This window comes from Hydra vulgaris, chromosome 11, assembly GCF_038396675.1.
Source record: "Hydra vulgaris chromosome 11, alternate assembly HydraT2T_AEP".
In the NCBI taxonomy this organism is placed as follows: Eukaryota; Metazoa; Cnidaria; class Hydrozoa; order Anthoathecata; family Hydridae; genus Hydra; species Hydra vulgaris.
Window position 1 is genome coordinate 7,395,001 of NC_088930.1, and position 14,637 is coordinate 7,409,637.

Genomic DNA, 14,637 nt, shown 5'->3' on the forward strand with positions numbered 1-14,637 from the left:
CAGAAAATTGTCATTAACATTTTGCATCTCTAAATAAAAATGATGATGAACTATTAGATATTTTATAAAATAATTTCTCATCCCTAAAACCAAACACATGGATGATGCTCATATTTTATTTTAAGTAAATTTTTTGGCTTGTATTATGAGTTCTTAACGCCTAAGTTTCTTGCATTGTGTAAGTATTTTAAAGATGAAAATAAGGAAACTACATGAATTAATTTAAGTAAAAAAATAAGGTAAATAAAGAATAAAATAACAAACTATTTTCAATTGTTAACTGTTAAACTAAAAATCTTTAAAAAAGCAACTTTTAAACTAAAAAATTCCTTTTTAAAAATGTTTTCATTGACAATTTATTTTCTAACCATTTTTTTTAGAATTATTATATATTTATTTTAATGAAAACATTTTTTCGCAAGGTACACTCTAAAAACTGCGTTTAACTTTTAAGCACTTTTTTGATGTATCGAGTTTTAAAACATGTTAGAGAAGAAGTGTTTAGGTTAAGGTTATATGAGCTTAAAATCTAAACGCTTTTCTAAACACTTTTCTCAACGCGTTTTTTGCAAAATAAATCCGTGACTTTTGTTTTTGGTTCCTTCAACAATCACAATATAAGGTGGACACAACCTGGGCGAACTTAGTTTTACTTTGTCTGCCTAAAAGTAGAAATACGAATTTAAAACAAGATTTATCATTAGTAAATACAATATATTATTTTTACTATATTATGATATATTGTATATATTTTTTGAATAGAAAATTTAAATTTTGGTAAGGAAGGTAAAGAGAACTTGTTTTTCCCAACTGCTTAACATAGTTTTCACAAATGTTTTTTATAATTCAAGAATTCAAGAAAATAATTTCTGTCCTATTTACAAAATCTACTGATTTTTATACTACACTGCACTCACTCTCATGAATTGCCAATTATCAGTATTTATTAACTATTAACAAAACATAGCTTCCTTTACATATATACAAAATATTCAATTCAAAAAATGTCTAAAAGTTTAACCCATTCATAGTGAAATTGTATTAGTCCAAAAAAATGTTACAATTTACAAATCCAATAAACTTTACAAACCATTCTGGCAGCATATATAGCAGTTTAAAATTTAACGGAAATGAGTTAGTACAAAGTAATATGGAAAATATTATTTTATTACAAAACTTATACGCACAATATTTTATCATCAGTCTATCATTTTTTGTCTACTGCTTGATTTTAATATGACGTTTCTTCAACTGAACCCATCGTTTAACAAGATTCAGTAGCATGAGACTATCCATCGTCACTCATTGTTGTTCTCAGATGTGATTTTACAATCTTGAGTTGACTGAAAGAACGCTGATTTGATGCTACACCATAAGCAGCTGTGATTACAAAAATGCATAGTTTATGGGCTTGTTTCAGTATATCCTTTAACTTCACAACATGGTACAAAATGACTTGCAGCGTCTTGGCTGGTGTTCTTGATGACTTAAAATCTTCATCACCTTTTTCTAAACAGATATCTATCAAAATTTCCATCTGGCCTTTCAGCACATGAACGTCTGGAATATGATCCTTATATCCAGGAGAAAAAAGTTTGCTTGCTTTTGTTAAGTTTTCAATACTGAAATTATCCTTATTTAATGGAAAACTATAAATTTTAGTGATAGGGGCAAATATTTCCTTTAATGCTGCCGAGTTTTCGGTTAAACCCATGGCTAGAGAGTCAATAACCTCTTTGAATTCTTTCCGGTAAAAAGCTTTCATTTCTATTGTTATTAATCTATGGTGTCGTTCGTAATAGTTTTCTGCATCAATGTGTAATTTCCTAGAAAATATTACTGCACTTTCAATCAAATTATTCATAGCATCTGCATCGTTACTGATATTTTGTATGTTCTTGGCAGTACTTTCAATTACGTTAATACTGTCAATGACATTGAAGTTTGGACTTTCTAAGATTTCTGTTAATATTTTTATCTTCTCAATGATATTCTTCATGAAGAAAAGAGTAATAATGAAATCAAAAGTTGTTACTTTTTTCAGAAGTCCTATTGCCTTAGTTCTCGTGTTGGTATCAAAAATCTTATTATTTGAGATGCTCTGAAGAAGATCAATAACCTTCTCCAAACACTGATTTAAAGCCTTAACAGATTTTGCTCGTGCGGTCCATCTTGTTCTAGACAGGTTTACAAGCTGTATTGCAATGTCAATGTCTTCAAGTTTTTCTTTTAAATGACTAAATCTTTTTGTGCTTGATGTGAAGAAAACATGCAACTGTTCGAGGACATTAAACACTGCTCTTGTACATGCAGGCATGTTCAAGAGCAGTGTTTGTTCTGTGGTCTTGACAAGGTATGTAAGGTACATTATGGCCAACTTCTTCTGTTATATACTTTTGTACTCCTTTACATTGTCCAGACATTGAACTCGCGTAGTCATACGACTGAAAAACCATCTTTGATGTGTCAATACCTTCTTTATGTAAAGAAGATAAAATTAGCTCAGCCATCCCTTTTTCAGTCTTATCAGTGCATTCAACGGATTTCAAATGCCTTTCCCGAATCTCACCGTTTTCACTGTTCTCACAGCTATACTCATTATGTCCTTATGTGACATATCGGGAGTAGTGTCGGCCATCACGAAAAAAAATTGGAGCTGTTAATTTCATCAATGATCTTACTCTTTAATTCAGTTGCAATTAAACTAATCATCTCATTTTGAGACGATGGACTCGTGTATGTAACTCTATATGGACGAAGGGCTCTATCTTCAATCCAGGCTTTTAGTGTGGGATTGTGGCGAGAGATAAGATTAACAACTGCAACAAAGTTACCTTGATTAGCACTGTCCGATTCTCTAAACGCTAGCCATTGGCTTCCCAAAGTCTTGCATGTATCGATAAGAACTTCGACAGTTTTTCTGTTCTGCACCTCTATTTCTTGCTCTTCTATTAGAGCAAGAAATAGAGGTGCAGTCTATTGGATTTATCAATAAGGTGATCTATATGCCCTTTTTTCATAAGAAAGTGACAATATTCACTTAATGCAACTTTATGTGCTTGAGAGGTAAAGTTCGCCTGAAGCTTTCCAAGTTTGTCTTTCCCATAGCTTTTCATCTTGGATCAAAATCTCACCCCAACATTTATCCAAGCATCTTCAGTTATTTCCCTTCTTTCCAACACCCTTGGGGAAAAGGCGGCAGATAAAACAAAATGTGACATCCTTCTGGGTGCTGTATTCTAAATGTTCAAACTCTTTGTACCACTGGGGATTAAATCTATTTTTACCGTCACTTGGGAAACTAGCAAGTTTTGATTGGTGTGGCCCTAACTGGATTAAATACAATTTTTGCTTATCCGTGATTGTATGTGGACGTAAACCTGGGTCATGGCTTATCAATGCTGATGAATCTGATTTGTCAATTATAATATTTTGAGCTTTGGTATCGAGTTTTTTTATAAAAGCGTTTCCCATTTTCAAAACATTTTTTGACATTTCCACCACAGAACTTGCTGCATTCACAATTTCAATTGCAGCGAATTTTTCATTTACTAATTCTTCTTTACAATATTTTTTCTAAATGTCATTACAATCTTTAAGATTACTTATTAAAACACCTTAATTCCCCATGAGCGAAGTCCAATTTGTTGTTTCACTGCTTACTTCAGTAGTATCCAAGTTAATAATATTCGTGTCATCCTTTTCATCTCGGTCATGAAAACAAACGTAGATACTATAATTTACCGTAATTTTTAAATGATTTAAGGTTTATAAAAGTTACCACTCTTAATAAATGTGATAAGATATAAGAGTCTTATAATAATAGAATAAGACTAATAATCCTATTATATATTCTTATTAGGCCTATTACTCCTACAAACCTAATTCTGATCCTACTTTAGTATACTGATAATTGGAAGTAATAACAGGCGCAAAACGTTCATATCAGAGTTTAGCATTTATTTTATTATACTTTCTGATAAGAAGCTTTATATAAAATTATTATAATAAAAAATGAATCATATCATTTTAAATGCTATCATATCTTTTATACAAAGACAGAAGTGTTAAAATCAATTCATGGAAATAAATATTCTTGCTTCAAAGTAGAAAGTATGAAAAAAAAATGAATAACTGTTTTTAGTCAAAAAAAAATTAGATCTTTGATGGATTTTCGCAAACATTTTAATTTTATTTAACTAGAAAATATTTTTTAGATTTTATCACCGATTTCCCAACTGTCCCAACTCGTGGCAAGGAAATTCCCAACTTTTCTCTTTTCTAGATTCTGGAAGGGGGAGACTACCTCCCCCCCTACCCCCTATAAGGCGACGCCCCTGTTGTACACAAAATCTTTATACTTTTGATTGACTTACTGAAAACATTATTGGAAGTAGTTTACTCATCAATTCAGCAAATGCTACTTCGGCATCTTCAAATTTATAAATTGTGTCACATTCAATTTTTATCTAAAGTTAGAATGTAAGCATACCAGAAAAAGTATATGTTAAACAGTTTACCCATGGCTGTTCTCATGGAAACCCAATACAAGGATAAACATTTTATAGTTCTTTTGCAAAAAAATTTATTTATATAGTATGCAGCTTCTTCAATCATTCGATTGTAATGTGGTTGAATGTTACCATCTTCTAGTGCTGACTTAACATGCTCAGAATATGTTGCCATACAAGTATTAATACCACACTATAGTATTAATATAACATCAGTCATAGTAACTCCTTAATGTAACTTTCTGTTATTTTTCAAATATACATTCCATTTCTGGCAATTTTAAAAGCATTTGTTGGTTTATAAAAGACACAAAATATCCAAGAGGTTCTTTTTCTGAGTCATAAATACCAATTTTTACAATGTCATTGAGGGCTGATGGTGTCAACCTGTGACGACATTTTAAATTAAGCAACATGATACCATCAAATTTTCTTTCGTCCAATAGTTTATCTTCACAATCATTTTCAATAAATTTTGGAGAGCAGAAACATTCAATATCAATTTTTTCCATCTCAAGCACTGAAGCATGATTTCTTTCGGAGTGACTTTTAAAAGAAAAAAAAATTTTAAACAAAGCACTACACCCAACAACATTACAATATAGTTTTATCTATATCCATCTATGATATACAAAATTAAATTAACCAATATAAAAAAATATTAATTTAGCTAAACAAAATTCAAGACATATATCTCTTATAATCTCTATAATATATTATATTTCTATGATATTTCACACATATATATGCATATGTTTGATATATATATCAAACATATGCATATGTCTGATATATCATAGAAATGTATTAAAAAAATAGTTTACCCGCCGTAAAAAATACACGCGCAGGCGAAATTATCTGTTACAAAAATATTTTGCATCACTTAATTATTTAGAAACATGTTTAGTTTCTAAACACAAGTTTAGTTACAAATTATTTTTTAACAAGTTTATGTTTAAATATAAACACGTTTAGAAAATAAACACACAAATTAAGAAAAAAAAACTAAAAATTAAACACAATTACAGCGTTTTCGTTCATTTAGTGTTTAAAATCTAAACGTCGTTTTTAGAGTGTATTTTTTTTTTTTTTAATTATTTTCTTTTAGATTGATAACGGTAATATTTTGGTTGTAAAGAATCTAAGCATGTTTGATTTTGAATCGTCAGAATTCTCTCGAGTGATAGTAAATATACAGGTTTCAGATACAACAAACCAACCAATTGTATACAACGGAACTTTAGAAATAATTGCTCAAGATGTGAACGAACCTCCTTCTAACATCAAATATATTGTTAATAATTTGATTTCAGATATTCATTTTATTGCAGAAAACAGCACAATTGGGTCGCGAATTGGTTTGCTTTTGGCTGATAACCCAGAAGGCCCCGTGCAAATGCTTACGTTTTCACTTTTAACTTACAAAAATTATTTTCTCATTTCATATTACAACAATTATTCTTCTGATCTTGTGTTAGTAAAGGAGCTGAATGTTAACGATATTAGTGATTTTACTATTTCTGTCGAAGTTGGCGACAATGGAATTCCACCTCTTTCTACTGTTGGATATATACGACTCATTGTTCTTCGATCAGACCCTTGTATTAGCGGTTTGATGCACTGTACATCGAACTCTGAATGTGCGAGAAAAAATAAAACAACCGGAGAATGTTTATGTCTCCCCGGATTTGAAATGAATTTGGGTGTGTGTCAACAAATTGATGATTGCAAACCAAGTTGTCAAAAATGTCTTGTTAGTAGCAAAAACGCTTGCTTAAAAAATAATGCACTAAAATGTTCACCCTGTTTTAACGGTGGTATATGTACTGATCTTCATATGAATTACTCATGCGAATGCAAGACAGGTTTCACTGGTTTTGATTGTTCAATCGATATTGATGACTGCGCTCCGAAACCATGTCTTCACAATTCCATCTGTGAGGATAAATTTAATAATTATTCGTGTCATTGTGCCCCTGGATACAAAGGAAATAATTGTGAACAGGAAATTAACGAATGCGAACAAAATCCTTGTTATAAAGGAAATTGTACGGATCAAGTTGACGGTTTTTTGTGTACTTGTCCACTGGACTATTATGGAACGAGTTGTCAGCGTTATTCAAAGTTTTGCACGCTTGATAAATGTTCTGAAAACTTTGAGTGTGTGCCGAATCCAATTTCAAAAATATTAGAAATGACCTTTAGATGCGTTCCAAAGAATAGAATTTTATCACTTTTTATTGAAGACAAATTTGCCGTATTGTCTCCTGACACAGCAGTTTCCTTATGGAAGCTGCGTTTTGAGAACTTTTTACTTGAAAAAGTTACAGTTCCAAGTCCCTGGCTAGAGTCAACAGTTTACGATGAATATGTTGAGTACAAAATAAACGACGTATTTATACTTAACTACGAATCAATAAAAGCCGCCGAAACCAATAATTTTTACATATCTGAAAATGTAACATCAAAAGTGGTAGAAAATCAACAAAAAACACTTGTGCGATTTTTTGCCGTTGTGCAAAATGAAGTTCTTGCTGAAAACATTTTGCTATATTCTATTAATAAAACTTGCGAAGAATTATATGTTGAGTGCACTCAAATGAATAAAATGTTTGGATGTAAAATTTGTAGATATGTCAATGAATTTCTTGCACAGAATTCGGTAGTAAAACCAGAATGGGGAAAATCAAAAAGAAGTAGAGAAGTGAACTTAAAGCTTATTATTTTAGTCTGTATTTTATGTGGAGTTCTTCTCATAATTGTCTTTTTGTTTAAAAAATATAAGCCTTGCAATAAGAATAAAGATTATAACGTTTATAAAAACTCAAAGAAAACGAGAACCAACACATTTACCATGGCTTCACGATCAAACTCAATACATTTAACTGATGTGGACCTAATGGACGGGCAGTTTAATCCCATGTACGGTGTGGACGAGGAGGAGCTGCAAAGAAATAAAACAATAACACCAGGATTATATGATTTGCTTGAACCAGACCAAATATTTTCGAAACAGCATAAAACAGTCAAAAAAATGTTTGACAATCCACTCTTTCATCATAACATTTATAAAGATAAACAGATAAATTAACAGTATTTCGCGTTTTAAAATCTTTATTAAATTTACTCTAAAACGATTCAAATTATTAGTTTATGTAACAAAAAAAAAAAAAAATAATTATGGTTAGTTTTTTTAACTGCAAATTACTATAAACATAAAGTAATTTTTTTCAAATTACAACTCATTATTACTGATTTTTATATAAAATGTTATGTTTTTTAATACTAAAATATACGTAATAAAAATGTTACATTTATAAACTAATAATTTTTATTTTTTTTATTTTGATTCAATCCCAACAAGTCTGCAACCACTATTAAGTTAGAATTTCCTAGATAATAAAGAATAGAGTTATAGAGCAAGGAAACGGTTGGTAGAAGGCTTGAAAAGTTGTAGGTTTTATGAGTCAGGAAAAGATGAAGATAGGAGAGAGTTCGAAAGGGTTGAAGTGCGGGGAAAAAAGCTAGACGAATAAAAGTTTTTAGACCATGCAGGGACAGATACAGTAAACGAATGAGGCTTTGCCGAATGACGAGTCAAGCGAGAATGAATTTTAGTTGATTGAACTAGAGATAATAAATGGATAAAGAGTAAAGGATAAGATAAAGAGATACAACTTTGGGACGATAGGAAAGGGACTCAAGCTTAGCAGATAGAGCGGGTTCAACTAAGTTTACAATGTGATTTTGGACCTTGTCTAGAAAAGAAAGAGCATCATTAGAAGAACTATTCCAAATATGACAATAGTATTCCATACAGGGACAAATAAGAGGTTTGTAGAGGTAGAAAATGGAGACAGGAATAAGAAAATGAAGAAAAGTGTTGACCTTCGAGGAGTATTTTAATAAAGCATACACTATATGAAGCAAGCTTAAGGAGAAGACCAGCATGCCAAACTTTGTCGAAAGCCTTAGGTATGTCAAGAGCAAAAGCCCTAGCCTCTTCGCTTCAATCTAATTCACGATAAAATCTTTTAGTCACGGCAGTTATTAAGTCAGTCGTAGAGTAAGTGTATTGAAAACCATATTGATTTTCAGACAGTAAGTTTTTTGAAAAATAATAGGATGTGAGAAATTTATTTATAAAAGGCTCAAATACCTTGCTAGTAACAGAAAAAAAACCTGATCGGACGATAATTGGCGGGCTAGGAAAGTTCTCCGGGGTTTTTGAAAATTAGAACAACAGATGTCATTTTCCAGCAGGTAGGAAAATAAGACTCAGTCAATAGTTAAATTGGTTAGAAGGAACTAAAGAGAATTTTGGAGAGCAAATTTGTAAGTATATGACAGGAATGTTGCCTGGACCACAAGCCGAGAAGAGTTTAATTGAGATATGACTTTAGCAACGGAAGCTGGAGTAATTTGAATGTCTAATAATGGGTTAACCTGTTTAATTGGAATGGAAGGAAGAGAATGGCCGTAATATACAAGAGTTGAATTTGAAAAAATGTTCTTTGCATATAGTTCTCCCTTCTCCTTGAGAGAGGTAATAAGATCAGTTTCACGAATAAGAGATAGGTAGTAAGATAGGTAGATTTGTTCTTTTGATGATGAAAGAAATGATTACGATTGATACAAAAAGATGGAAAAAAGATGATTACGGTTAGCCTCTGCACAAGAAGGTGAAAATATATAGCAGCTGCACAAAAAGGTGAAAACCTTGGAATAAAATGAGTCTTGACTTGGAACCGACGAGATGAAATAAAAGCTTCCATACCTGCATGAATTCCATACGCCAGTCTAATAGATAAAGACGGGGTTCGAGGCTGGTTAGAAAAATTACTTTGCTTACCTTTAAAGATTTTGCCTAGAAAACCTTCTACAAGACAGTAGCTAGATGCAGTTAACATCTGCCCAAGAAGTGTATTTTTATTTTACTATCTCGATAAATTTTATTGAGACGCCGTCTCAACAAATTCTTAAATGATGAAATTTGCAGAAAATAATAGCAGGTGCATTTTGTACAATTAAAGTTTTTTGATAAGAGGATAATTTGGTAGTCTTAAACTAGTCAGATATTTTGATTAACTCGATGTTCACGTAATGCTTTGTGATACTTAGATACTTTTGTGTGACATAAATAAATTAGTGTCATCAGCAAACATAATTGTTAGTTACAATATCTTACTATCACCACACTTCCTCAGTCATAAAAGCTGCAAAAGCTATCCAAACTTTTGCAGCTTTTATGACTGAGGAAGTGTGGTGATAGTAAGATATTGTAACTAAAAATAATTAAAATTAACAGAGCATGCTATTATTCAGCGTACAGGATTATTATTCAGCGTATTCAGTATATCAGACTCATTTAACAATTCTAAATTCAAATTGGAAATATTTAATGATTTAGCGAAAGCGTTTGATACAATTGATCATAAAATTCTTGCTAAAAAATTAAAATATTATATATATAATAATTAAATATATGACAGGGAATGTTTTAAAATATTTGAAAAGTTATTTGACTAATCGTAAACAATTTGTTTACGCCGATGAAACATTTTCGTCAAATTTATTAAATATTACATGTGGAGTTCCTCAAGGAATATGAATGAAGTTCCTCAATCCATATTAGACCTCTTCTTATCCTTATATATATTAATGATCTATACAAAACCTTGAATTTAATAACAATTATGTTTGCTGATGACACTAATTTATTTATGTCACACAAAAGCATTTACGTGTCACAAAGCATTACGTGAACATCGAGTTAATTAAAATATCTGACTGGTTTAAGACTAACAAAGTATCTCTTGATATTGATAAAACTAAATGGGTTCTTTTTCATCCTTTTATCAAAAAACATAAACTGCCAATTAACCTGCCTCAACTTGTTATTGATAATATATAAATTAAAAAAGCAGTAACCAACTTTCTAGGTTTTTGTAAGATGAAATCTTACATGGAAAAATCACATTAAAAATTTATCAAGTAAAATTTTAAAAACTCTATATGGGAAAATTGTAGAAAGCAAGAAATGTTTTAAATTAACGTCCTTTAGTACAATTATATCACTCATTTATTAATTGTCACATAAACTATGCAAACATTGCTTGGGCTAGTACAAATAAAAATAAACTTAAATCTCTTTATTATCAGCAGAAGCATGTAGCACGTCTTATATATTTTAAACACCGATATACTTATGCAAAGCCTCTATTATTTAAAATGAAAGTTTTTAATATATATGAGCCTAATATTTTTAATACTCATTGTTTTATCAAGGAGGTATAATAGCTTAGCTGGAGGGAGAACAAAGCCGAAAATAAATTAAAATCGCGTTACAGTCTTTGTAGTATAATTATTCCAGAAGCAAGTCAAAATGGCGCTTTTGCAAGAAAAATGGAAAATTTTAAAACGTAATCAATAAGCTTTGAAAGTTGTAATCGAAATGGATTAATAAAAGAATTAAAACAAAAATCACGATTAAGGCGAAGTAATTGTTTCTTGCTTACCTCAATTATAGGTATAAATATCAAAGTTTTAGACTCTCTAGCTTAATCTCTACTACCTAATTGAACCTTATTTTTTGCTTGCCTGTTTAGCTATAGGTTAGTTACGTTCTTTAAAACTGTTATTTCGGCCGGGAACTTATTAAATCCCTCCAGGATTTTATTTTGTGTTGTAGTAGTTTTGTCGGATTTTATTTTGTGTTGGAGTTTTTTTGACGGATTTAAAAGCAAATATAGAAATATAAAACTTCTTTTTGTAAATCCGGCAAAAATACTACCAAATTCTTATTTAGACATTTATTAGTTAAATTCTAATCTAGAAATTTATTATTAGTCGTTCAAAAGCGCAACAAAAAAACTAGTAAATCAAAAAAAAATTATTTTTTCAAATCCATGCTTTATGCAAGCAGAATTCTATTGGGCCTAGAAATTCTTTTTTTGCTATCTTTTGTAGAAGGAAAAATTACTGTTACGTTTTTAAATTTTTTTTTTTATTAATTCAGTGTTCTTATGGGGAAATACAAATTAAATTTTTGTTAACTTAATTAACTTTTTTTGGTCAAATTTTTCCATTTCCTTGTATTGTCATCGAAAATGATTAAGTGTGCAAAAATTGAGCAAAATTGGTTGAGAAAAAAGCTTTCAATAATTGATTTCAAATTTTGTGGCACACAAACATATATATATAGAAAGTAACCTTATATAAGGCATGGAATAACAATAAACTCTAAATATTGTTTACGAATTTCTTAAACTTCCATCTTTTATTTGCAATCGTTTATAATGTTTTGAAACGATATCATTGAATAATTTTTGTTAAACGTGGAATGTGATTGGTTAACTTTAATTATGATAATTACGCAGTGTTTAATAGAAAATTATTTTACTACAAAAACTGTTCCTTGAAAAATGACGTATTTTAAGTTCTCACTCCTTTAACTTCTCACAGTCTATGATAACTCCTTGGTTTTATAGCTAAATGTAAAACCAATTCATCTCCGATTTCTTTCCATAGTTTGTATTATTCATTAAAAGATAAAAATAAATACATTTTACGCAATGATAATTTTATTAAGAAGTCCATTTTTTAAACAAATCCTTTTAAATTTTGTATTGATCAACGCAGACCATTCTTATAGAATAAAATAGTTTTAAAACATTTTACTGAGAATTTTATTCATCAAAGTAACAACTTTTCTTTAAAGCAAAAGCTTAAAGAACTCACTTTTAGAGGTTGAAGATTTAAAAATATAATTCTGAAATTTTAATTGATCTTCCTTTTCACCCTCTATTTTTCCATGAATTTATAAAAATTGATAGGCATCAGTAACAACTGTAATCTACATATATAAAAGATATAACGCATCTTGTATTTATAACGGAATATTTTGTTGTTTATTACTTCGTTAACTTATTTTTTATATTGTAAACATCGCTAAATTTTAACACGAACATTTCTTAGCGGTACTCGGCGAAAAAACCGTATGGCCTTCTACGATTCCCCGCGTTCTTTTATTTTTTAATAACGATCATTATATATATACTTTTTATTATCATATATTTGTATTTTAAATATTGTAACGAAATGATTATTTAAAATGTAACAAAAAGAACAAAAAAAACAAACTAAAAATTAGTATCACAATGACTCACTTTATATTGCGTTTCTAAAAAATCAAAAATCTCTGATTAAGCTGTTCCCTGTCAGAGTTGTCATCGTATCTCATCTATATTAGCTTATATTTGTATTAAAATATCAAAATAATTGCTACATCTATCAGTAAAAGCCATTAACATTAAGTATTGATTTGTAAAATATAGATGAAATAGTTCAAAAAAAGATTCTATAGAGGTTAAAGGATTTTTTATTACCAATATTATTTAAAATTTTCAAAGCATTTTTCATTTACCAATATTTATTATGTTGCCCATCATATTTAAAGAAAGAAAATCCCAACAATATTAAAAATAATGAGCACTGAATGTTAAGTCTACAGTTAACTAACTGTGGTCAATAATTTTTTTTAAATCAAACCACTAAATAATGCGGCCATGGCGCAGTGCTTAGAGCGCTAGCTTAAGAAGCAGGAGATCAAGGTTAGAAACGAGCTTTGATCATATTTTCGGGTCATGGTAAGGAAGGACGCGTGAACTTATTGGTTAAATGCAATTCCACGGTGCTCTCTGACAAGGCCGTTAGGTTTTCTTGGGATACCTAAACAACAATTAAAAAATATATATATATATATATATATATATATATATATATATATATATATATATATATATATATATATATATATATATATATATATATATATATATATATATATATATATATATATATATATATATATATATATATATATATATATATATATATATATATATATATATATATATATATATATATATATATATATATATATATGGTAAGATGTACCAAATGAGAATATTGATTACTTTAAATAAAATTAGTTCATAAATTAGCACAAATAATGTTAAAATAGTATTTATTTGTCAATAAAATTTGACTATACCAAACAACTTTTTTAAAATATATTTATTTTATATACATTCATTTTAGTTCAAAAGTTTTGTGACAAAGCAAAACATTTACCATTTGTTTTACTGCATAAATATTTAATGTGTTCCCCAAATCTTTTCGGTGACAAAAACTCTAGTGTTACCTTTTTTAAGGGGTTTTTTGTGTTTTTTTAAACCGAATAAGAGAAATTGAAATTTATCTGGGTTGGCAACCATAGACTTAGGCTAATACCAGGAAATGGTATTAGTTGCTTCATTTTGCAAACAAAAAATAACTTTCTCTATGTTGTAATTACAAATATAATGAGTATTTGCATCGACAAAATTGCCCAGTTCAGTGTCTTTAATAAATAAAACTATATCATTTATACAGATACTTAAAAATGAGACCAAGGATGGTACCTTGAAGCACTCCCAATGAAATATCCAACAAATTAGAAAAGATTAATCCTAAAAAAAAAATATTCCATAATCTTTATTTGGCTTACCTACTTAAACCAAATAAGTGTAATAAAGTTGCTGGTTTAAGCAGTATTGTAGTAATTAAATTTATACTATAATCCGCTTTTGCATAAATTTAGAAAATCCCACTTTTGCATAAATTTAGGCTCACTTTAGAACAAGGAATTTTTCCTGACAAACTTAAAGTTGCAAATATAACACCTATACTAAAATCAGGTGATCAAACTAATGTCTCCAATTACATACCATACTCCATACTACCATGTTTTTCAATTTTATACCATCTTCAAATTACATCAATTTATACCATCATCATTCAATTTTATACCAATTACATACCATCTCCATACTACCATGCTTTTCAATTTTATTTGAACACATTGCGCATAAAAGGTTGTATTTTAGATGCAAACAATTTTCTTAAAGTAAAGCATATTGGATTCAAAAAGAGGCACCTTACTGATCAGGCAACTGTTTGTCTTTTCATGATTTCTTTAAATCATTTGATGAAAATAACATCAGGTCTATTTATTGATATCAGTAAGGCTTTAACATTGTCGATCATTATACTTTATTAATCAAGTTAGAAGACTATTGGACTA

At 29.5% G+C, this 14,637-nt stretch overlaps 1 protein-coding gene across 1 annotated transcript in view; it reads left to right on the top strand.

Annotated features, from left to right (window-relative positions):
* LOC100204612 (protocadherin Fat 4) overlaps positions 1–7,839 on the top strand; it is an 89,490-nt gene extending 81,651 nt beyond the window's left edge. Inside the window, exon 34 of the mRNA XM_065809958.1 lies at positions 5,620–7,839. Within this exon, the coding sequence (XP_065666030.1) occupies positions 5,620–7,602 (1,983 nt within the window). The 3' untranslated portion in view covers positions 7,603–7,839. The remainder of the gene's footprint in view (positions 1–5,619) is intronic.
* The last annotated feature ends 6,798 nt before the right edge of the window (positions 7,840–14,637 follow it).